This window comes from Suricata suricatta, chromosome 9, assembly GCF_006229205.1.
Source record: "Suricata suricatta isolate VVHF042 chromosome 9, meerkat_22Aug2017_6uvM2_HiC, whole genome shotgun sequence".
Taxonomy (NCBI): Eukaryota; Metazoa; Chordata; class Mammalia; order Carnivora; family Herpestidae; genus Suricata; species Suricata suricatta.
The window spans coordinates 112,143,604-112,166,524 of record NC_043708.1 but is presented as its reverse complement, the minus strand read 5'-3'; the positions used below and the strand labels follow the sequence as shown (position 1 = coordinate 112,166,524).

General features: G+C 40.3%; 1 protein-coding gene across 1 annotated transcript in view; it reads right to left on the bottom strand.

The window, feature by feature from the left end:
* The window catches only part of PEAK1 (pseudopodium enriched atypical kinase 1), a 288,632-nt gene that overhangs the window by 52,189 nt on the left and 213,522 nt on the right, over positions 1-22,921 (bottom strand). The window contains exon 6 of the mRNA XM_029951806.1: positions 15,820-19,058. Within this exon, the coding sequence (XP_029807666.1) occupies positions 15,820-18,944 (3,125 nt within the window). The 5' untranslated portion in view covers positions 18,945-19,058. The remainder of the gene's footprint in view (positions 1-15,819; positions 19,059-22,921) is intronic.

Below are 22,921 nucleotides of genomic sequence, written 5' to 3'. Positions count from 1 at the left end.
TCAGAAATCCCTCCCAAATAGTAAAATGACACTTTCCTAAATACAGACTTTTTCTCCTAACAAAATGGTTCACCACCAATATTTCACTGAGAAATGTTTAAGATAATAGGAAAAACACCAAAATGGGAATCAGAGAGCAGAGGTTCTGATTACTTGATCAGGTCTGGTACAAACTAGAGGATAGCATAAGGAAGAAGATAATGAAGACAATGAAAATTTCTCCCATTTCATTCATGAGACAGAAGGTAAAAAAAATCTTCAAAATGAAATTACATGGAAGCCACTAGAATTTCTAATACACTATATCTTAGCACGTCTTGAAATAACAAATATGACAAGGATAACTAGGTTTTTTTTTTTCCAGGTAACTACTATTTGATATTACTATAAAACAGAATTGTTAATTGGCATATGGCTCACAAAGAGGAAGTTAGGGCTTTTCTATTTCTACTATTTAAATTCATGTTGAAACGATTCCTAGTTCTATAGTGCTATATGGAATGTCTACAATTACAATGGTGTTGACGTCTAGGTCCTTAATTGTCAGGTTGGGTCAAATCAGACTTTAGCCTGCTTTTTTCCTCGACCCTCAGTATTCATTCTGCATTCAAAATGGAAGACAACACAAATTTTCCTAAACCTCAAATTCTTTGACTGACTTTTTCTTTAATGACCCGTTTGTAACTGAGATTTGGTATGTTTGACCGGACACTTAAAAAAAATCACGTCATAATTTCCACAAAGAATTCTCATTTTCTGAACGTGGAGAATGAACTTAAGGTGTTCAAAGGAAACTGTAACACTGTTACAGATTTGTCTGTTCTACAAATGAATCCCTTGGTAAGGTTATCACTCATCAATCAGCCTGCAATATTCATACATAATTCAAAGCTGCACAAGCCATCTCCTGTGGAAAGCTTACTTGGCTTACCCAGGTGGTAGGATTAATCATTACACCATCAAATGAAATAATCTTTTTTTTTCACTGGCAAATTCGTTCAGGACAAATTTTTGTAAAAATTCTGTTAAATGTCTGAATGTATTTTTTAAAAGGCAAGTCAAATTCCACATTAAGGTCCTTTATGTAATCCAAATATTTCCACAATTTCAGTTCAACTTTATCTTCAAACTCAACTACCTCATTCAGCTTCAGAAGGGACAGTAAATGAAATCAGGCTTCTACGGAGACCATCTGCCTCTTTGGGCAAATGGTATTCTAAATTCCCATTTGCCAGCTCTCTTTGGCAACATTTGTCTCTATTTGCCCAAGACAGCCAATAAACAAATGTGTGATTTTTAAAGCCTCTTTTAATTCCTAAAATTCAGATCAAAGCATATCCAGAGACAGCATTTCACAGTTTTGTTAACTGGTTTCAGAGCTGCTTATTTCTGGGGTTGCTGGGGATGAAGGACTTTTGCAGAAATGGAATATATACCAACACACAAGGAGAGTTCAAAGTTATCAAATCCCACACCTTTAATCTATTGGAAGCAGGAAAAACTCCATTTTTCCTGTCCCTGTAACCCCCCCCTCCGCCCCCACCAATGTGACATTTCTTAATCCTATCTTAGTTTCCAGGTCATCACCTTGATTTTGCTACACTTTCCATTTACTGGCATTCTCAGGTAGAAAAGTGTTGTGTCCATTGATCACTATCTTAGTGTCTCCAATTTTCCACTAAGCCTTCTGTGGTCTTTAACTGAAAGCTTCAAACTTCTTCCGAACTGAGTTTAACCTTTAAGTGAGATCTGATGAGTTCCTGCTAATATGCCCAACCGAATCTGGCCAGACTCACCCGCTCTTACTGGTGAGTGAAGCGGCCAGGTCTTGGAATGGGGAAGACTGGCAGCCATGTGCAAGGTATCGAATAGACTCTAATTTTCAGACACGGCATGGTTTCACTTTTTTTTTTTTAAACAGATGTGAAGAGCAAATTAAAAATGTCTTTAGGCACCAGACTGCAAGACAGTGAAGTAGATAAAAACACAGGCTACTTAAATCACTGCCTTCTTCATAATACCAAGAAAAATTACAGCTTTAAAATCCTATGAAATACAAAGTCAGGGGTGTCTAGGTGGCTCAATCAGTTAAGCATCTGGCTTCGGCTCAGGTCATGATCTCACGGTTCGTGGGTTTGAGCCCCACGTTGGACTCTGAGCTGACAGCTCAGAGCCTGAAGCCTGCTTTGGATTCTGTGTCTCTCTCTCTGACCCTCTCCTGCTCACAGTGTCTCTCTCTGTCTCTCAAAAATAAATAAAAACATAAAAACGATTTATGAAATACAAAGTCAGAATCTGATCTGTGCAAATTAACAGAAAAGATAAATTAATCTTGGAAAAGAGCAATAAAAGAAGGCTGTCTTTTTCAATAACAGGGTTATAGAAGGAGCTTCTCAGCATCACCATTTAGGTAGGCCTTGTCTCACTTCTAAAGACTGGTGTGAGATACTGATGTACATTTCCTGAAAAAACAAGATATGAGAGGAAAATACAGGCCTCTCCCATGGGACTACCCTACAGATATGGAAGTCGTTTTTTGGGCCCTTGAGTTTTTTACACAGGCCCAGAAACACTGGAGAATCAAGTCACTATACCTTTTCCCACCTTCCTTTTATCTCCCTCAACCGTCCATCTGCTTTTCAAGTCAGAGGATGGAGATGATTTTGTACACTGAACTCTCCAGAAACATGGCGGGCTTAAGGAGGGAATGGAAACCAAAACCACTCAGAACCTACTCGACACTGCACAAGCTACACACTTTTCCATTTAATTCACAAAAACATCTCAGGAAGTAGACGCAGTTGCTTTCATTCTATACATGGGGAAACTGAGATTGAAAGCGGTGAAAGGACCTGCCCATGATTGCAAGGGGGCGTCAGTGGGAGAGCCAGGGTCTGAACTGGACACTCTCCTACACTCATGTCCACCACGCTGGCACCATAAGGCAAGACTATTGTAAAGACTCAACAATAAATGCTTATGAAAATGAAGAAGTAGAGTGTTTTGAAAAGAATACAGCTATCACTAAAAGCTGTTTTTAAAAGTATTAATGATTACAGATGTGTTCTATTTTTTAAAAATTCTAAACAGAGTAATTATTTACATTGTAAAAGTATTTATTTATTTTTATTTTGAAAGAGAGCAGCAGGGGAGGGGCAGAGAGAGAGGGAGAGAGAGAATCCCAAGCAGGCTCCATGTTGTCAGTGCAGAGCCCAATGTGGGGCTTGAACTCATGAAAACTGTGAGATCATGACCTGGTCCAAAACCAAGAGTTGGATACTTAATCGACTGAGTTACCCAGGTGCCCCACAAAAGGATTTCTTTAATAGGAGCTGCTTTAGTACAGGCTGTGTTTATAATACACCACCACCATTGCCTCTGCATTTGTTGAGTGCTTGCTACTGTACATAAATATATATTTCCTGGGGTGCCTGGGTGGCTCAGTTGGTTAAGAGACCGACTCTTGATTTTGGCTCAGGTCATGATCTCACATAGTGAGATTAAACCTGTGTTGGGCTCCATGCTGGGTGTGGAGACTGCTTAAGATTCTCCTTTTCTCTCCCTCTGCCCTTCTCCCCTGTTGTGTTCTCTCTCTCTCACATACACACACACACACACACACACACACACAATCTAAACATCTATGTCTATATCTCCTAATAATAACACTCCAAGTAAGGCTTGCTATTCCTATAATAGGGTATCCTAATAGTAGCCAAAGCTTACATAGTACTTATTATGTGCCTATTGTAAGTCATGTTTCTCAAAAGTGGCACTACTGACATTTTGGACCAGCTAATACTTTGTTGTGGAAGGATGCCCTGTGCATAGTAGGATCACACTAGCATCTCTAGCTTCTACCCACATGTTAGAACCACTCCCTCCTTCCCTAGGTAAGATAACCAAATAGTCTCCAGACAATGTCAATGCTTGTGTTGGGGGGAGGGGCCTGGGATGGGAAGGAGGGTAATGGGGCAAAATCTACCTCCTTCTAACCTTTTACATAAATTATTTTAAGTCTCACAACAATGTACTAGACAGATTATTATCTCTGTTTTACAAATAAAGACATTATAGTCCAGACAGGTTAAGTGATTTGCCTCAGATATCACAGCTGCTAACTGGTAGGTTGAGATTAAAACCCAGCAGTTCGGCTCTAGGGTCTGTGCTCTAAAAGGAGACACTATTCTGCCTCTCAGCTTATAGATTAGGTAAATAGAATCAGAGCTTAAGTTACTTGTCCAAGATGACAGAGCTAATAAGTGGTGAAAGCAGGAATCAAATCCAGGTCTGAGTGACTTTAAGGTCAATGTTCTAAAACATTGTTATCACACTAATTTAATGTGCCTAAAAATTACCTTTGGAACTTGCTAAAGATGCAGACTTGTGGCTCCCACCTCCAGGGATTGATTTAACAGCTCTGGGGTATGGCCTGGGAATCTGCATTTATATCAATGTCCTAGGAGATTGACACAATTGGTCTTAGGCCCACACTCTGAGAAACGATTTTACTGCCTCCCTCCCCACCAGAGCGAACAGGGCAAGAAGTATAAAAGGATTAAGGTGTAAAAAGTGAGTAAGAAAATTTTAAGTCAGGGGCACATTGTTTAGAAGTGATATTGTGGAAAAGGGGAAATAAAATAATTTAAGTAGTCAACAGATGAGAGATTCATAATGGGCTCTTAAAAAAAAAGGTAGGGGGCATTTTGGAACCAATCTTTACCCTCTGAGGTTTATTCTTAGAATACAATTATACAAACTCACAAAATGTTACAAAAAGGAGATTTAGCCTCGTATGATGCTTATGATTTTTATTTGAAGCCCTGCCTGTATAAAGTCTACTCTGAAAGTAAGCAGCAGCAACAGATCAAGTCTCCAGACGTGCAGCACTATCTCAGTTCCTTATATCAAAAGAGGACGAGGTGAGCACAAAATGCAGGCCACTAAGACTGAGAAAGCTGCTACAAAAAGGGGGAACTCTTCCTAAAATCTCTGTTTTGTCCCACTGATCCTCCATTCCACATCCTTGGCACCGGCACCCATCAGGGTCAGGTCTGGGCTATCTGCAGGTCTTCAGGGCCTTTCATGATGAGGCTGCGGTGTCTGTCTCCATCCTCATTCCCAGTGTTCTAATACGCAGTCCTTCAGCTGCATGCAAACCGATGTATTTCTCCATTGGAACTCCTTGTCCCTTGGATACACCACATTCACCATCTCTGCTGAACCTACTTTCCCTTCCTAGAGTTGCTTCTCTTTTTCTTTCCATCTATTTCAAACCCAGCCAGTCACAAAAAACTACTCAGGTCTCACACAGCCCATGACATCTTTGTATCCGCTGGGACTGTTCCTTCTCTGAACACCCATAACAGGTGTTCTGAATTAATGTTTGTGTTCCTCTCAAATTCATACATTGAAGCCCTAAACTCCCAGTGTGACTATACTGGAGATGGGGCCTCCAAGGAAATAATAAGATTAAGTCTGTGGTATTTTATTTTATGGTAGCCTGAGCAGATTAATACAAAAGGACTGAGATTATAGCAAACACTCAGTAAATAGGTGCTGAATAAATCAAATCAGGTGGGATCTGGACAGCAAAGCACTAGACAATATTATTAGGATCCTTTTAGTAAAATTTCTGCCAGTACCACCATGGAGAATGAGATCAGGACAGGTTCCAGTATGGAACAGGACATCTCCCTGAGGCAGAGTGGAGCTACATCCATGTGCCAGTGGCACATAAAGGCCAATGGCTGGTTCCTGAGTCTATGTCCACATGTGAGAACTGGAGTGGGGGGTGGGGAGCTGATCAATGTGCACTGCTGTCACCATGTTGTTGTTTTCAGACAAGTTTTTCTCCCTGCTATTATCAAATCACCATTACAGACACACCCGATGAGGACAAATTGCTTGTTCTGGAATTAAACCTTTAAATATTACCTGATGACTCTAATCAATACTTACTATAGTTATGTTAAATAATCACTCACTCAAACTGTGGCCTAGAGGTCTGAATACAGGCTAGGAAATTAGAAACTCAAATTTCATTTCAGTTCTGCCACCACTGCTATTCGGTCCCTGTCTCCCATTATTCATCTATAAAATGAGTGTAGTTACATTTATAGGACTGTGTATTAATTAGGAAATTCATATAAAGTGCTTTTAAGGGAGTGAACAACTATGCTCCACTCCTGCTTGCAGAGTGGCCCTGGGAATGTCAATGAGCCTGTTTCTCTGGCCTATAAAATAGGAAGGGTGCAGGGTGCATTGTCACAGATGGGACAGATGAGAGAGTGTGAGTGAGAGCGTTTTAAGAATTATATAATGAATGTGGTTCATATATACAATGGACTACTACTTGGCAATGAGAAAGAATGAAATCCTGACATTTGCAACAACATGGATGGAACAGGAGGAGGTCATGCTAAGTGAAATAAGTCAGGCGGAGAAGGACAGGTATCATATGCTTTCACTCATATGTGGAACTTGAGAAACTTAACAGAAGACCATGGGGGAAGGGAAGGAGAAAACCACAGTTTCAAACAGGATTACTTAAAAGTTCAACAGTAAGGACTTCATGAACTCATCTAACTGTAAGAACAATATGTCAGCAAACGTAGATGTGATCTTTATAAATGCTTATAGTCCAGAAGTTTCTTTAGAGCAAAGAATATATGATCAGGAGAGCAAGCAACTATTTTCAGCTTCTCTTTCCACTTTTTTTTCTTTATAAGAAATAGGAATTTGATCTTCAGGGGCCAGTCCGGTCCTAAGCATGAAAAGATGACTTTGATAGGGTTCCCTTAGCAAAGAATAGAGATAATGCAAATTAAGATATAACTGGAGCATAAGTATTAAAAAACCCTCAAGCTTCTAACTGAACTTTACAGAGAGAGAAGGATATTACATTTTACCACAACCTAAAAAGTGCTCAGACTTTCTTTTTCCATACTGCATGTGCATATGCACACATCTATAAAGAGGCCCAGGCTTTGGGTACTGTAGTGAGCAGCAAACATGTGTAGGGTTTGGTTGGAATGGACACAGGCCACTAGCATGCCTGAAAAATCACAGACAAATCAGGTATTATTATAGCTGACTTCAGAGGCTCAGCCAACTTTTTCTGTGAAGAGTCAGGCGGTAAATATTTTAGGCTTTACAGGCCACATAGTGTCTGTTGCACCTAACCCTGCTGTTATCGTGCAAAAGTAGCCATAGACAGCACACAAATGAATGAGTGTAGCTATTTTCCAATAAAACTTGGTTTACAGAAAGGGGTGACAGGTTGGATTTGGTCTATAGGCCATAGTTACCCAACTTCTTCTCTATATCCTTGAACCTTGGAGTGAGTTAGAATCCTCCTAGGATTGACTTCTGGATTACTGAGGAATATAGCTTCATTCTAAGGGCTCTAAGAAGATAAAAAAAGATCTCAGAAGAATAAAGCCAGGCTTATACAGATGAATGAGCAAAGGTGTGCCAAACTTTATCTCTCTGTTCAAAACAGAAGTTGGCAGAGGTCTGGACAGAGTCCCAGCCATGTGAGGCACAGCTGAATTCCGGAGATGTTTCTGGGAGTCTCAGGGAAACCAGACGTACATGATACACCGGGGGACTTTGCTAATTAGGAACATGATGTTCAGGGCTGTGAAGCTGGAAAGTTAGCTGAAAGAGGCCATTCAGTGGGCAAATGAGACCCTTAACTTTGTCTGGAGGTATTAAAGTTATTTTGGGTGAGTTATAGTTATTTTCCTAGGCACTGAGTTTTTGTAATTGATTAGAAAAATTTTTTTCAACTGAAATTTTAAGGACAAGTGATTGGCAAAAGATACTGCCTATCAATTATGCAATAAAGATGATTTTAGTCAACAATAAAGAATTTACCACACAGTCTATTGAAAAGACTAAAAGGAAACTGAATCCAGAAGGGAGGAGTAAAATAAAGACAGAATAGTTAAAAAAAAAAAAAAGGTGATACACATGTGAATAAATCAAAAATAAAAAAGGATGATGTGATTGGGAGTGACTGAAGGTAGGGGAAGTTTCTTAAGATGGAGCAATCAGTTAAAATTTCCCTGAGGAAGTGACACTTAAATTGAGAGCTGAATGACAAAGACCTGAAGGAAGCATTTCAAAGAGCGTAAGGAGCTGATAAAAAAAAGGGATTATGTTTGGCATGTATGAAGAGCAGAAAGAAAACTATTGTGAGAAGTTCGTGAACAGGGAATGAATAGAAAATAGGTTAAATAGGTAGGCAGTAGGCAGAGGTCATATTATATAGGGAATTTCTTCACTGTATTGACAACTAAGCGATTTGATTGGAAAAAGAGTACTTGGCTACTTAGCTATTCTAAAGAGACTAGATTAAAAAAGGCAAGAGATTAAAGCAAGGAGATCAATTAGGAAATTACTTTGGTAATAGAAAATAGGTTAAATAGGTAGGCAGTAGGCAGAGGTCATATTATATAGGGAATTTCTTCACTGTATTGACAACTAAGCGATTTGATTGGAAAAAGAGTACTTGGCTACTTAGCTATTCTAAAGAGACTAGATTAAAAAAGGCAAGAGATTAAAGCAAGGAGATCAATTAGGAAATTACTTTGGTAAATAAGGTGGGATGATGGTGGCTTGGACCAGGGTGGAAGAAGCAGAGGTAGAAAGAAGTAAACAGATTTGGGATGTATTATTCTAGAGATTGAGTTAATAAGACTTGCTGATATTTTCTATGTAGGGGGTATGGGGAAGAGAAGGACCAATGATGACTCCTAATAGTTTGGAATAAGCAACTGGATGGATGGTGGGATCATTTATCAAGAAGGGAAGACTTGGGATGGAATACATTTGTAGGGAAAAATCAAGAATTCTGTTTTGGTCATGTCTCATTAGAGGTCCATTTGATGTTCAAGTGGAGATATCAAGTGGATAAGTACGGGAATCATGGGGTAGGTCAAGGATGGAGTCATCAGAATATACGTAGTATTTACAATCTGGATACCAAATGCTATTTAGCCAGGAGTTAACCATTAAAGCTTAAAGAACTCTTTCTGGTATATGGTCATGATGGAAAAGGAAAGAAGAAAGAAAAGAAAAGAGAAAGAGAAAGAAAGAGAAAGAGGAAGAAGAAGAGAAAGAGAAAGAGGAAGAGGAAGAGAAAGAGAAAGAAAGAAACAAAGAAAGAAAGAAAAAGAGAAAGAAAGAAAAGGAAAGAAAGAAAAGGAACTTACCTTACAGTGATATATACTGAAACATTTACAAATAAAATGTCTGGGATTTGCTTCAAAATAATGTGGGGAAGGAGAAAAGGTTATAGACGAAACAAGATTGGCCATAAATTGATAACCGTTGAAGTGTGGTTTTGGGGTAAATGGTAGTTCATTTTACAAATTTATCTACTTTTGTATGTTTAAATTTTTCTTTCATAAAAGCTTGAAAATAAAATGGAAATAAATAAAAGGACCCATTTTAGGATGGTAGCCCTTAAAACGTAATCCTGTAGTGTTGATTTCATGGTCAACATTATCAACAAGGCACTCAGAAAGAAAAGGAGCCAGAATAACTGGGGTTCATGAGCAAGAGAATAAGTAAAATTAAACAAGTAGACAAAGGTCATATAGGGCCTTCTGCAGTTTGGGCTTATGTTTAAGAAAGATTTATGTTTAAGAAAGAGCACTTGGCTGTTCTAAAAATAGACTACAGGGGCAAGACATTCAGCAAGGATCATCTTAATCTATGCTGCCCTAAACAGAATTTGTAAAGAGGTCAACCCTACTGCTAGATCCTGTGCTAGATGCTTTCTAGATATCAAGTTAGTCCTCATAATAGCTGTGTAGGTATTAGTATCACTACTGTACGGGTTGGAAAGCTTTAGCTTAGAGAGGTTAACTCAAAAGTCACACGCCTACCAGTTGGAATTCAAATCTGAATCTGACAGTGCTTGCATTTTCCCTGCTATGCAGTATCACTCCCATGCTATGGACACCAAAGAGCTGCAGAGACGGCACAGAGGCTAGAGCAGGCAAAAATGAGTGTGGAGGGATTCCCACCCCGTCACAGACCAGAAAAAACAGGAAATTAACTCCTCGAGATCCAGACTGAGCCAAATAGAAATGATGCTTATGGGTATATTCCGGAGCCCAAATTTGACTAGTATCCCTGTCACCAGTATTTCCTCTTTCCGGTCCATTTTCACTACCACTGCCAGAAGAGATTTTATTAAAATTTACAAATGCTGGGGCACCTGGCTGGCTCAGTTGATGGAACATGTGACCCTTGATCTCGGGGGTTGTAAATTCGAGCCCCGGACTGGGTGTAGAGATGACTTAAAAAATAAATCTTAAAAAAAAAGTCACATACTTTCCCCCATAAACCCTGTTTTAGCTACAAAATCTACAAGATAAGGGCCACATATTTCAACATATCATGCAAGCCTCTTCACAGTGTGTCTCACCATGTCTCAAACTTTTTGTTCTCGGGCTTCCCTTACATTTAAAAATTATTGAGAAGTGCAAGGGCTCTTGTTCATGTGAATTGTAGCAATTGAAATAATATTAGAAATTAAAATTGAGAACATTTAAAAATAGTTGCTAGTTCTTTTAAAATAATAAACCCTTTAAAAATAGTAAGGTAAATAACATTATTTTCAAATCTCTCTAATATCTGGCTTAATAGAAGCCAGCTGAATTATCATATGTTCAATCTGCTGTGATATGCTGCTTTGGGTAAAGTACAGTGGACCCTTGAACAATGTGGGGGTTAGGGGCACTGCCCTTTGCACAAAAATCTGCGTATAACTTCTGACTCCCCCCAGACTTACTACTAGTAAGTAGGCTACTATTGAGCAGGAGCCTTACTCATAACATAGTCAATTAACACATATTTTATATGTCATATGAAGCTAGAGAAAAGAAAAGAAAATCGTAAGAAAAAATACATTTACAGTACTGTATGTTATTTATTTAAAAATCCATACATAAGTAGACTCATGCAATTCAAACCTGTGTTGTTCAAGAGTCACCTGTAATGAAAAAAATTTGACCTCATCCAGATGTATGGGTGGGAAAGGGAGGAGTATATTAGTAGACTTTTAGATAATTGTGAATATTCTTCTTGGTACTATACCAGAACTTGGTAAGTATAAGTCCCTGAAAGGTTACTAGCAATAGGGAATCTGAAACCATTAATAATAATGTTTTTGGACCCAGTTACATAAAAATCTATTGGTCTAATTTGCAGTTTTAACTTATGCATAATTTTGTAATATCATGCATTAGGTCATTTGGGAATTGCCAGCTTACTGGGTTATGCAGATCTTCCAAATGTTGGCACATTTCATATGATATTTAAAAACCTTTGTATGCAAGTACCACCGCCATCAATCTCATCAGAAAAATCTCTAAGTATCAGGAAGCTGTCAAGATCATGGTAGCAGATACAAGTTTTCAAAAATTCTTATTTTTATTTGGAAGTCTGAATAGCCGCAGGGGGTCTGCCACTTGTCCTTTCAAAGCAGTCCATGAAAAAAGGGGCTAGTTCAGCTTGGTAACCCAAATCTTGAAACTCAAACTATTTCACAAATGTTCTTCCTTGAGGTAACCAACGCACTTTGGTGCAACAGAAGCACTTTATGTATACTTCCCATTGCATCATACGGAGGTTTTTTTTGGTTGTTGTTGTTGTTGTTTTTTTAACAGGTACAGCCTCAAGGGCTGAGATTTAATAAAACTACTTCATTAAGGACATGTTTAAGTGAAAAAAACTTTTTTTTAACTATTTGGGCAATATTATGTGATGGCTTTGATTTCTGTGAAGGTATAAGAGTTTTACCCACTATTGTTTCTGTGCCATCAGTGCAAATGTCAATGCAGTGAAAAGAATAATGTCTTATTACGAAAGTGGTGACTTGTACGTGATCCCTACCTGACCTTGCTTGACCACATCTGAAGAACCACTGGGTTCTTCACCATCCTTTTCCAGCCAGCTGTCTCGGTTCTGCTGCCATCATCACCTTCTCTGCGGCTCTGCAGGGATCGTTCCTCTTGCCTACCATGTCTCTCCTAAGCAGTGGGAAGAATCCTGTCTTTTAAGATCTAGTGTGTATTGGGGAGTGTGGATGGCTCAGTCGGTTAAGCCTCCAACTTCGGCTCAGGTCAGATCTCACGCTCGTGGGTTCGAGCCCTGCGTCGGGCTCTGTGCTGACAGCTCAGAGCCTGGAGCCTGCTTCAGATTCTGTGTCTCCCTTTCTCTCTGACCACCTCCGCCCCCAGCTTGCAGTCTGTCTGTCTCTCTCTCTCTCTCACTCTCTCTCTCTCTCAAAAGTAAATAAACATTAAAAAAAAGTAAGATCTGGTGTATATTTCATTTCTGAGAAGTCTCTTTTAAGCGGATCTAATCACTGTCTTTTATGCTTCTGTGCCGTTGCACACGTACACTGTTTTAGCATTTATTATACTGAAGACAGAGGGGCTACTAATATCTTAAAGCACCCAATGTGTGCCAGAACCTGTACAAAGTTTTGTATGTATTTTCCTCAAATTAACTGTATGTGATAGGTATAAGTATAGTCATGGTATGCTGAAGAACCAGACAAATAGCTAGTGAAGTCAAACCCAAGCCTGTTATTTCAGCAGAGTGATCACCTTTCCCCTCTTTGTCTCTATGGCACATATATGGCACATTGAAAATATTCAGTTTATGTCACCTGAATGGTCAGGTGATAAATAAATGAGTTTAGTCAATCTAATCTCCCAATAAAAGGCTCTACAAAGTCCCTTATCTTTTAGGGTCTGGCCTGGAGTCAAGCATTGTTCATTTCTTATAGTTTGCATTTGGAATCTTCATTACTTATAGAAAAACTTGAATTTTCATTTCTTCCAGCAGTGGGATGGTAATTTAATGATTACCACTGCCATTAAGCTGAAAACAAATACTAATATTTGACAGTAACGTTTTTCCCTTTCAAAGTTACTTTACGTAAATGCCAATGGTGTATCCAATTAGTAATTACTGAAAAAGCAAATGATGTATATTTGCTTATTTTAAAACTTCCCAAACAATTTTTAAAGAACTACTTAGAACCTCTTTTTCTACTTAATCCAAGACATTATGAAATGTGAAAATTCCAGGGTGCCTCTAAGAAAATCTTAATACCTCACACATGCTTTACTTAGACTGCAGACATATCTTTAGATTGAGAATGATGGCGAGGTCAGTGGCTCTCAAAGTGTAGCCCCAGGAGCCGCAGCAGCAGCAGCAGCAGCAGCAGCAGCAGCAGCAGCAGAGAACTTGTAAGAAGTGCAAATTATCAGGACCCACACCACCCAGACCTACTGCAGCAGAAACTGTGGGGGTGGGGTGGGGTCTGGCAATCTCTGTTTTGACAGCCCTCAAGTTATTGTGGTGCATGGTTACATCTGAAACCAATGGGGCACACCAACTGCATCATTTGGATTCCCAGAAGTTACTTATTAAGAACTGATAAATTGTGGGAGATATGACTGGCCCAGGTACAACCAAATCTGTGAAAACACAAGCTGTATAGTATGGGGTCTACCATGCCAAAGGGCCTGGGCTGCCCTCAAGCCCACATGTGGTGGCATGCAGCCAAAGAAGAGACCCGCATTCCACAGAAGAGAGGCCAAATCAGTCCTGGCTCTGTCTTCCAGGAGGCGGATAAACACCCCACAGCCATACTTAATGAGGAGTGAAGCCATTTATTGATCTTTAAGAACTATCTGACATAAGTAACTCCAACCATGTGCTGTTTAAATTGCTTTTTTCCAAAATAATACATGTGTTTTATTACTACTGGAGTACAATATTCTATCATCCACTTTCAACTACCTATGACAAGACTACGCTTTCCAGGAATGTATTACCACTATTCTGCTTGCTTTGTTATTATATGGAAAACAGGAACTTGCTAGCATTCTGACAACTATGTAGGGGTTATGTAAAAAGCTTATTTTCATGAAGAGTATATATATATATATATATATATATATGAAAATATAAACTTGCTAACATTTTGCTAGAAAAAGTGAAGGCATTAAGTATTCACTTCATTTTTATTTATACTTTTCTAATAAAAAGCTGCTAAGAGGATCTGCCTTATCATAAGCATTTGCTATCTTTGCCAAAGAAAATACCAGGCCTCGTAGAGAGGGCTTACTGTATGTCAACAGGGAGGCAGACTTAGAATCAGATGAAAGAAATACTCAGGGCATGTCTTTGTTTAAAAATAACAAGTGCTGGGGTGTCTGGCTATCTCAGTTGGTAGAGTATATGACTCTTGATCTTGTGGTTGTGGGTTCGAGTTGCCTATTGGGTGTAGAGATTACTTAAAAATAAAATGTTTAATGCCACTTGGAGCAACATGGATGGAACTAGAAGGTATGCTGAGTGAAATAAGTCAGTCAGAGAAAGACAGATATCATATGTTTTCACTCATATGTGGATCTTGAGAAACTTAACAGAAGACCATGGGGAAGAGAGAGGGAGGGAGGCAAATCACAAGAGACTTAAACACAGAGAACAAACTCAGGGTGGATGGGATGGGTAGGGAAGAGGGGAAAATGGGTGATGGGCATTGAGGAAGGCACTTGTTGGGATGAGCACTGGGTGTTGTTTGTAAGCCAATCTGACAATAAATTGTATTCGTATAAATAAATAAATAAATAAATAAATAAATAAATAAATAAAATGTTTAAAAAGAAAGAAAGAAAGTACAGGGGATATAAGGGAATCATTCCATTTGTTATAAACTTGGGATAATGGCTCTTGTTTTTATTGGTAGTTCACTAATTTTGCTTATAATATGAACGAGAAAGAACAATTTTCAGCTTCCTAAACATAAATGTTTATGTGAAAGATTACAAATGAAAATATAAAAATTTCATTTGCTCTTGTGTTCATTAACAGTGCAATACTGAAGGAGGAATGCAAGCTTTAGAGTCAGACAAACCAAAGTTTGAATTCTGGCTCTGGCAGTTGTGAGCTATGTGAATCTGGTCAATTCTTAACCTGTCTAATTTTCAGTTTCCTCATCTGAATAAAACCAATTTGTAGGGCTGTTATATGGATTGGAGATAAATATTTAGATTGTGCTTTACACAGAGTAGGTGATCAAGAAAGAGTTACTAAAGCAGGAAAGAAAATGCGTACCTAGAGAACTGAGGAAAGCAGGCCGTTTGCCCAGCTGGCATTATGGATTCTACTACTGGTTCTCAAATCTCCGTTACCATCTTCTCCTATTGCACCTACATGTTAAATAACTATAGACTGCTTGCCCCCATTTCCACCCTCTCCCCCTCCCCAATTCCCACAATACTTGGAAGGAAGACAGAAAGAAATAGCAACCCCCCCACCCAAATATTCCCTTAAAACAAAGTAATGATACATAGCCACACCTTGGTGAAAGCCAGATCGAATCGCTTGAAGAACTTTATTCCACCTACAGTCAGGGTAAAGAAGTGTATCACCATTTATTCATTTGATCTTGTTTTTTCCTCACATTATTATAGCATTTCAAAGCAACGTATTATTTACTGCTATTAAGGTGTTATGGATTTGCTTTTATATGTTCAAGCCCCTCTGCACTCACCAGAACGCAGCAGGCTACTTTAGCTAAAGATCCAGGGCCATAATCCTTATTCAGTGCAATAAGATCACTTTAATAATACTCTAATCTTGGAATGCAGCTATCAAGATACATGATGGCCACTGAGTGCTACTTCCAAACAGAAAGGGCTCTTACACAACCTTAAAGATGTAAAAAACTTAGCATCAAAAAAATGTGTTAAAAAATTCTCATTCTATTTTACATACCTGAGAATTTTTTTAGGAGTCTGGGATGGAGAAGACAGACTCCTTTTCTTCTTCTCTGAGTCCTGCAGGAGTCCCTCCTCTGTCCCGTCCTTCTCTATGACTGTGGACGGGTCTGCTCTGGCCTTCTGATCCACACTGAGCTGGCTCTGGGTAGGATCACACCTGTACATAAAGACAATGGCTGGCTTCTCGCTGGACTCTCCCTTTGCCTCTGTGAACCAGTGATGGCGCTGAACTGGAGGAGGCGGCAGCATGTGGATGACTGTGCCGTCCAGACCCACCAGTTTCCCTTTCTCTCGGTCTTTCTCTTTGTCGTCCTCCTCATCTGTTTTCCGGCGGCGGAAGAAGCTTTTAAAAGATATCCAGCGTTTAGGTTTTGCGTCAGCTGCCCGCCTGCTGCCTTCAGAGTGCAAAACTGATTCAGCTTCCGTACACCTGGTAGGACTGGTTGGCTTGGTCCAGTTGGTGAAATGTCTCTGCAAAAGGCTGCCTGCATGGTAAGGGGAGGAAGTAGAACGAGGTGGGGGGAAGGGAGGGGGTGGCTCACCCTGGGGGTTGGCCACTAACTTGGAGAGAGGGGCAGTGACTGGCTTTGTGAGCGGATCTTTCCGTACTCTGGCAGTGGGACTTTCTGTGGTCTGAGGGGCTTCTGCCTCCCCACTGGGCTGAGACGTAAAGAGAGATTTGGGTCGGACCGGTGTACTCTTAGCGTCGGCATCTGGAGGGACTGCATAGAGCTCTTCCACACTGCATGCTTTAGGGCCAGACTGGGGCATTTCTGGAGGAGACTGTGGTGGCTGGATAGAAGCCACAATCTGGGAAAGCACTGTGCTGGCTTTCTCCCTGGTGCTGCTGCTGCCGCTGACCATCTGAGACTCCGCAGTGCCTTCTGTTTGGGCCACAGGTTCTTGAGGGGTTCTCTGGATCTTTGCTGGGGAGCTGTGGCCAGAACTGTAGCTTTTCTGTGGTGAAGACTGACCTCTATTCAGACAGCTGTTAAACTCCTGAACCTTCTGAGCCACTGAGCCCCTTTTACGCTCCGTGCTGCTTGAAAGCCCTTTGGCTTGGGGGCACTCAGTAGGTTTGCTAGTGGTGTTATCGGACACTTTATCAGTTTCTATTTCTTCATAAGTATGGCTTATTATACTTGTGGTTTTTCCCTTCACTGAGAGTTCTCCACTTGTTCCAAGAAAACTTTTGTAAATGGCTAGATTGTCATATGCATTTGGGTTGATTACAATGGGAACTTTGATGGCATTTTTGGAACTCCGAGCATAAGTTGGCTCATCGTGAATGATAATTGGAAAAGGTGGCATACCAGCATTGTTATAACTATTAAATTTTATTTCAGACAAGTTGGGTGACTTAACAGGGATGGTTTTAGAAGAAATGTTTGTAGTTGTGGGTGACGTAGGTGCTGATTTGTGACAGTTTTTCCTTGGAGGGACATTTGGTCCAGTTCCACCACCAATTAACTCCACCTTGGGTATCTTTTGTCGTGGACTGGTACTGGAAGTCCAGACTTCCTGGTATCGTATTGCACTGGATTTTTGGAAGTGGGCACTTATTTGTCCTGATGTCGATGCAGGTGATGTCATCGGAGAGTTTGGAGTAGAAGATGAGATTTTTGTCTTGGGGCTGGTCACAGGGCCCTCGAGGTGCTCAGTGGCCATGGCTGCTGACACGTCCACGATAGTATATGGCTTGCACAGTGGCTGTTCCAGATTCACAACTCGGTAGGGCTTTGCTTGCTCTTCTACGGGGACGAGGTTAATGGTTACTGCTTGCCCAGCAATATCTGTAGAGGCTTTACTTTCTTGCTTCTCAGTCTGTACAGCAATCTTGCCATCCTTCTCCTCTAATCGGAGAGCAAGAACTGCTTTGTGGGTTTCTGGAACTTTCACTGAGCTTTTAGGTGCTTGTGAGGAATCCTTCTCCTGATCATTACCAGAGAGACTTTCAGAATTGGGCTCACTTTCCTTTATGTCCTTAGAATTTCCCGGGTTACCAGGAGATACTCTTCCATTACAGATCTTCTGGGATAAACCACTGGCTGTCTCAGAACGTGATTCTTCTGTTAAAGAAGAGTCTGGTGATGTAGAGTCAGAGGACACCATGCTCTGCATGCTTCCTGGTCCACAGGAGACCACAGAATTCTCTTCATAACCATTCAGGATTTCATCATAACTGTCATCATAGTCTACAGCACAGATTCTCTGCAGAGACTTATTTCGCAGAGGGACAGTATTCCATTTTTTGTCCACAAAGAACCGAACAGGAGACAAAGTATTTGCCCTGAAATTAGCAAAGCGGGGCTGCCCTCTCATGCAAATCTCCATGGCCAGCAGCTCTTCGTCGCTCTCATCCCAGCTCTCATGCTCCTCCTCCATGTTACTGAAAAGTACATCTTCCTCACTCTCCTCGCCACTAGAAAACTCTGGGTAACAGAACCGGCCCCCCTCATTACTGATCACTTCCGTGCTCCCGCTCAGAATAACGTGCTTGCCCTGAGTATCCTTTATACCGCCCATCATGCAACTTGGTGGAAGCTTTCTTTCCAATGATCTTTTATAGCAATCGTTTATTCTTCCTAAGAATGTTTCTCTGGAGTTTGTTTCATTTCCTCTCATCTGAGGGGTGGTATCCAAGCCTGCTATCTCTTTTAGCACATCAGTTAGACCATTATTGTTATTTGGTATCTTCTTTGCACTATCATTATTGCCATAAGGCTTGGGAACATGGCTAAATCCTTCAATATCATCTTCATTATTATTATTAAGTGGTTTTTGATTCAAGGCCGTCCTGTTTCGGTTCCACCCTACGATGACAGGCTTGTTCTCACAGTGTTCTTGGATGCTAAGTTCACCACATACACTCTGCCCATCTGCCACCATCATAGTGGGTTTCACAGCTATAGTGGGTTTTTTAGCCACAGGGGGACGGAAATTCCCAGTGCTCCTCATGCGGTGGTTATTACTGTGATTGGCATTGGTTTTCACATTGCCATGGGTGACGGGTGCCTTCTCAGGGTCTAGGGGAAGCTGGTGTAAGCTTTTAGGCTTAAAGCAGTTCTTGCATTCACCAGGTTTCCAAACGTGTTCAGTAAAGGTGTTACAAGCAGACATTTTTAAGAAAGGACTTTCACAGACAATGCTTTCCTTTCAGTGCATGGCAAAACTTTCACCCATCAGTTTCCACCTCCCCTTCGTATCATAGCAGCTCTTGTAAGTATGATCAATCTGTGGGAGGGGAAAAAAAAAGAAAATATAAATGGAAAAGGCACGACGAGGCTTATCAGGATGAATGACTTAAAAAGGTTGGCTCCACTCCTAAACATTTCCTTAAATGAACAGATTGAGAGATTAAGTCATTTGGATGCTTTCTGAACTCCCCTAAGCCAATCAGCATTTTGGAAAGTTCGTCTTTCAGCCATAATTTTTGTACACTCTCACTGAGCTATATATCATCTTTCACTTGATGTCTACATGGCAATGCTACTGTGAACTTCCCCTTCTGGAAATGCATTTGAAACTGCTCTTTTGACTACCTACAACATGTAGACACTACAAGCTGTGTGATACTCCTTAGTCCACTGTAGGTTCTTCCTCTTTTACCTGCCCTTTTAATTCTGGGTACCTTCTAGACTCCTCAGTCTCAGTGCGTTCAAAACTGAGCCCCTGGCTACCCCTTTTCTCAACTGCAAGAAACTTTTATCCTCTAACCAGCCCTCTTCTACTCTCCAGGCCACCTCCTCCCTCTGTCTTTACCCTATTTCAGTTAATGTCCCCATCATCTACTTAGAAAGCTAAACTCAATTCTTGACGTCTCTTCCCTCACTTCTAACTCCATATCTAACTAACTCCTTCAACTACTCTTGGCAATTCTATCTATTACATTTCACTGGAACTCTTTCTTATCATTACCAGATCCTGTTAGCAGCTTAGATACTCACCATCTTTTGCCTAGATTCCTGCTATGGGCTGTTAACTGATATTCATGCCTGCAGTCTCACCCTACTCCAATCCAACTCTCTACCTTTGCTACTCAAAGTGTGGTCCCCAGAAAAGGAGTATCAGCCTTATTGGGGAACTTGTTAGAAATGAAGTATCTCAGGTACAACCCTAGACCTACTGGATCAGAATCATATTTAAGGAGATTCTCAGGTGATTCTACTGTTCTATATACTACCACCAAATTTACCTTTCTGAAATGCTAAGAAGATCAACTTACTACCTACCTTAACTCTTCTGTGGCTCAGTCTTACTCCCAAACGTTGGCACACAGATTCGGGTCTGCCAGCTAAATAAGAACCACTTGGAGAAGCACCTACACCTACATAGTCAGTCTCTGAGGGCAGAGTCCAAGAATTTGATGTTTTAAAACAAGTTCTCTATGTTTGTTTGTTTTACAAGTTCTAAATGCACTGAGGTGTTGGAAACTCTGAGTTATAGGAAGGAACACGAGCCCCTTAGGTTTTCATGAGTTGGTCCTTGCCTCCCTTCTAGCCTTATGTCTTGAATATCAACTAGTCTTATTAATGCTGTAAATCCCACTGGGCTGCTCATTTCTCCTTGATACTATCAAAGCCACTTAGACATACCTCTATGAACAAGCACTTTCATTAAAAAAATAAAAAGTTTATTTATTTATTTTGAGAAGCAAGGTAGGGGGAGAGAAAGAGGTGGGGAGAGAGAGAATCCGAAGCAGGCTCCATGCTGTCTGCACAGAGCTCAACGTGGGACTCAGTCTCATGAATGGTGAGATCATGATCTGAGGCAAAATCAAGAGTTGGTCACCTGATTGAGCCACCCAGGTAGGTGCCCTACACTTTCATTTTTATATGTCTGCTTCCTCATTAGTTTCTGAGCTTCTTTAAGGTCTGGGTTATATCTTATTCATCTCTGTATGTCTAGCATAAGGAGCTAAATAAATACTGTTTGACTAAATGTGTTGGTTTTAAGGTTTGTTTAAAAAAACTAATCTTGTGTGTCTCTCTTTTGTCTTAGGCACATAGCTGCAGACTTCTCCACAGAACATCACTACAGTGTTCTATTTCTAATTTGGATATTATAATAGTTGGCAGGAGGCATGTACATGTAAGAACTATTTTAATGGCTAGAGAGCTGAACTGTATCATGCATAATGACAGCTAAAGGATCTTTGGTTTCGTTAGAAATGCCGCCTTTCTGCCGAGTCTCAGCACGCATGTAAAAAAGGAAAGAATATTTTCTTTAGCTTGCATGTGTGCCTGCATGCACGCAAGCATGCACAGCTAAGCCCCCTGTGAACAATACTCATAAAGGACTCTGCTTCAGTGAAAGAAGTGCAGACTGAAAGATCAAAGTATTCCACACAGAGAGCCCAACAGCCTGGCTGAAACCTAAGTTCATTCTTTGCTGGAGATTATCGAATGGCTCATATCAATATGGTAAGAGTATATTTTTCAAGTGTTTGTTTGAAAACACTTGTTTGGCCCTTCAGATACTCTAAAGGCTATCCCTTAGTTGACTAAGCTATTTCCTGCTAGGCTGAGGTTGGAACGTTTTGAGCAAGGGAAGAACGGCATAAAATTAGGCTGAAAAGGAAAGCAGGGGCCAGAGCAGGCAGGGCCACTTAGGCTTTTAAAGATTACAGAGTTTATCTTAAGAGGAGTGGGAAGCCACGGAAAGGTTTCAAATAGGGAAACGACACGATCCAATTTGCATTTAAAAAAGCCAGTATGTATATCTATACTTAGATATAGATCTAACAAAATATGTACAAACTCTAAAATCTCTATGCAGAAAACTACAAAACGTTCATAGAAAGGTATCAAAGTGGACGTAAGTGGAGAGAGATACCAAGTTCTCTCAGTATTATGAAGATGTCAATTTCTCCCAAATTGCTCTATAGAGTCAACATCATTCTAACAAAATCCAAGCAGAATTTTTTGGGAGAAATCAATAAGCTAATTCTAAAATTTATATAGAAAGGCAAAGGAACTAGAATAGCCAAAGCACTTTTGAAAAAGAATGAAGTTGGAGGGCTCCTACTACCTGATTTTAGGACTTAGCATAGGGGCGCCTGGGTGGCTCAGTCGGTTAGGTTAAGCGTCTGGCTTTCAGCTCAGGTCATGATCTCACAGTTCATGGGTTTGAGCCCCACGTTGGCCTCTGTGCTGACAGCTAGCTCAGAGCCTGAAGCCTACTTCAGATTCTGGATTCTGTTCTTTATCTCTCTCTCTCTCTCTGTGACCCTCCCCTGCTTGCACTGTCTCTCTCCAAAAAAAAGACTTAGCATAAAGCTACAGTACTCTTGACAATGGGGTATTGGTAAAGGACAGAAACATAAACAGGGAAAGTGAGGCAAACAAACATTAGCCCATAGGACAAATCTAGCCTGTCACCTGTTTTTATATGTCCTAAACTAAGGATGCTTTAAAATTTTTTAAATGATTAAAAAATCCAAAAGAATAGTATTTTGTGACAAGTGAAAATTATATGAAATTCCCAGTAGAGTGCCCATAAATAGAGCTCTGTGGGAAGACAGCCAGGCTCATTTGTTTGCGTACTGTGTGCGGCGCTCCAGGCTACACTGACGTTGAGGGCGCTGAGGAGCTCTGACAGACTGCACGCGCACTCAGCACTTTTCAAGCACTCTACAAAGGGCAGCACTTCGACAGCTATATGTGCCACCCATGTAAAAAGACATTTTTCCAAGATAAAAATCTGTGACATTTCACTACAGATATGCGTTAATAAATATTATAATCAAGTTTGATAAGAGGAAACACTAACTTTATTTGCATCCTAATTAAGGAAAATGCTATCCCTATCCCAAAATTTTTCATTCTTTGTATTAGTAGGGCTGCATTTCAGAAAACTGTACTGAATTACTGTGTTTTGAAAAATTTGTTTTAAAAATTCACAGAAATTTGTTTTCTCTTGTTATATAAGTACTTACATAATATCTTCAATTTTGCCTTTGGGCCTGTAGAACCTAAAATATTAACTACCTAGTTCTTTACAGAAAAACTGTGCCGACCCCTGACATAGATCAAAACAGGCACAGAACAAAGTCCAGAAATAGAACCATACAAATATAGGCAACTGATACATGCCTC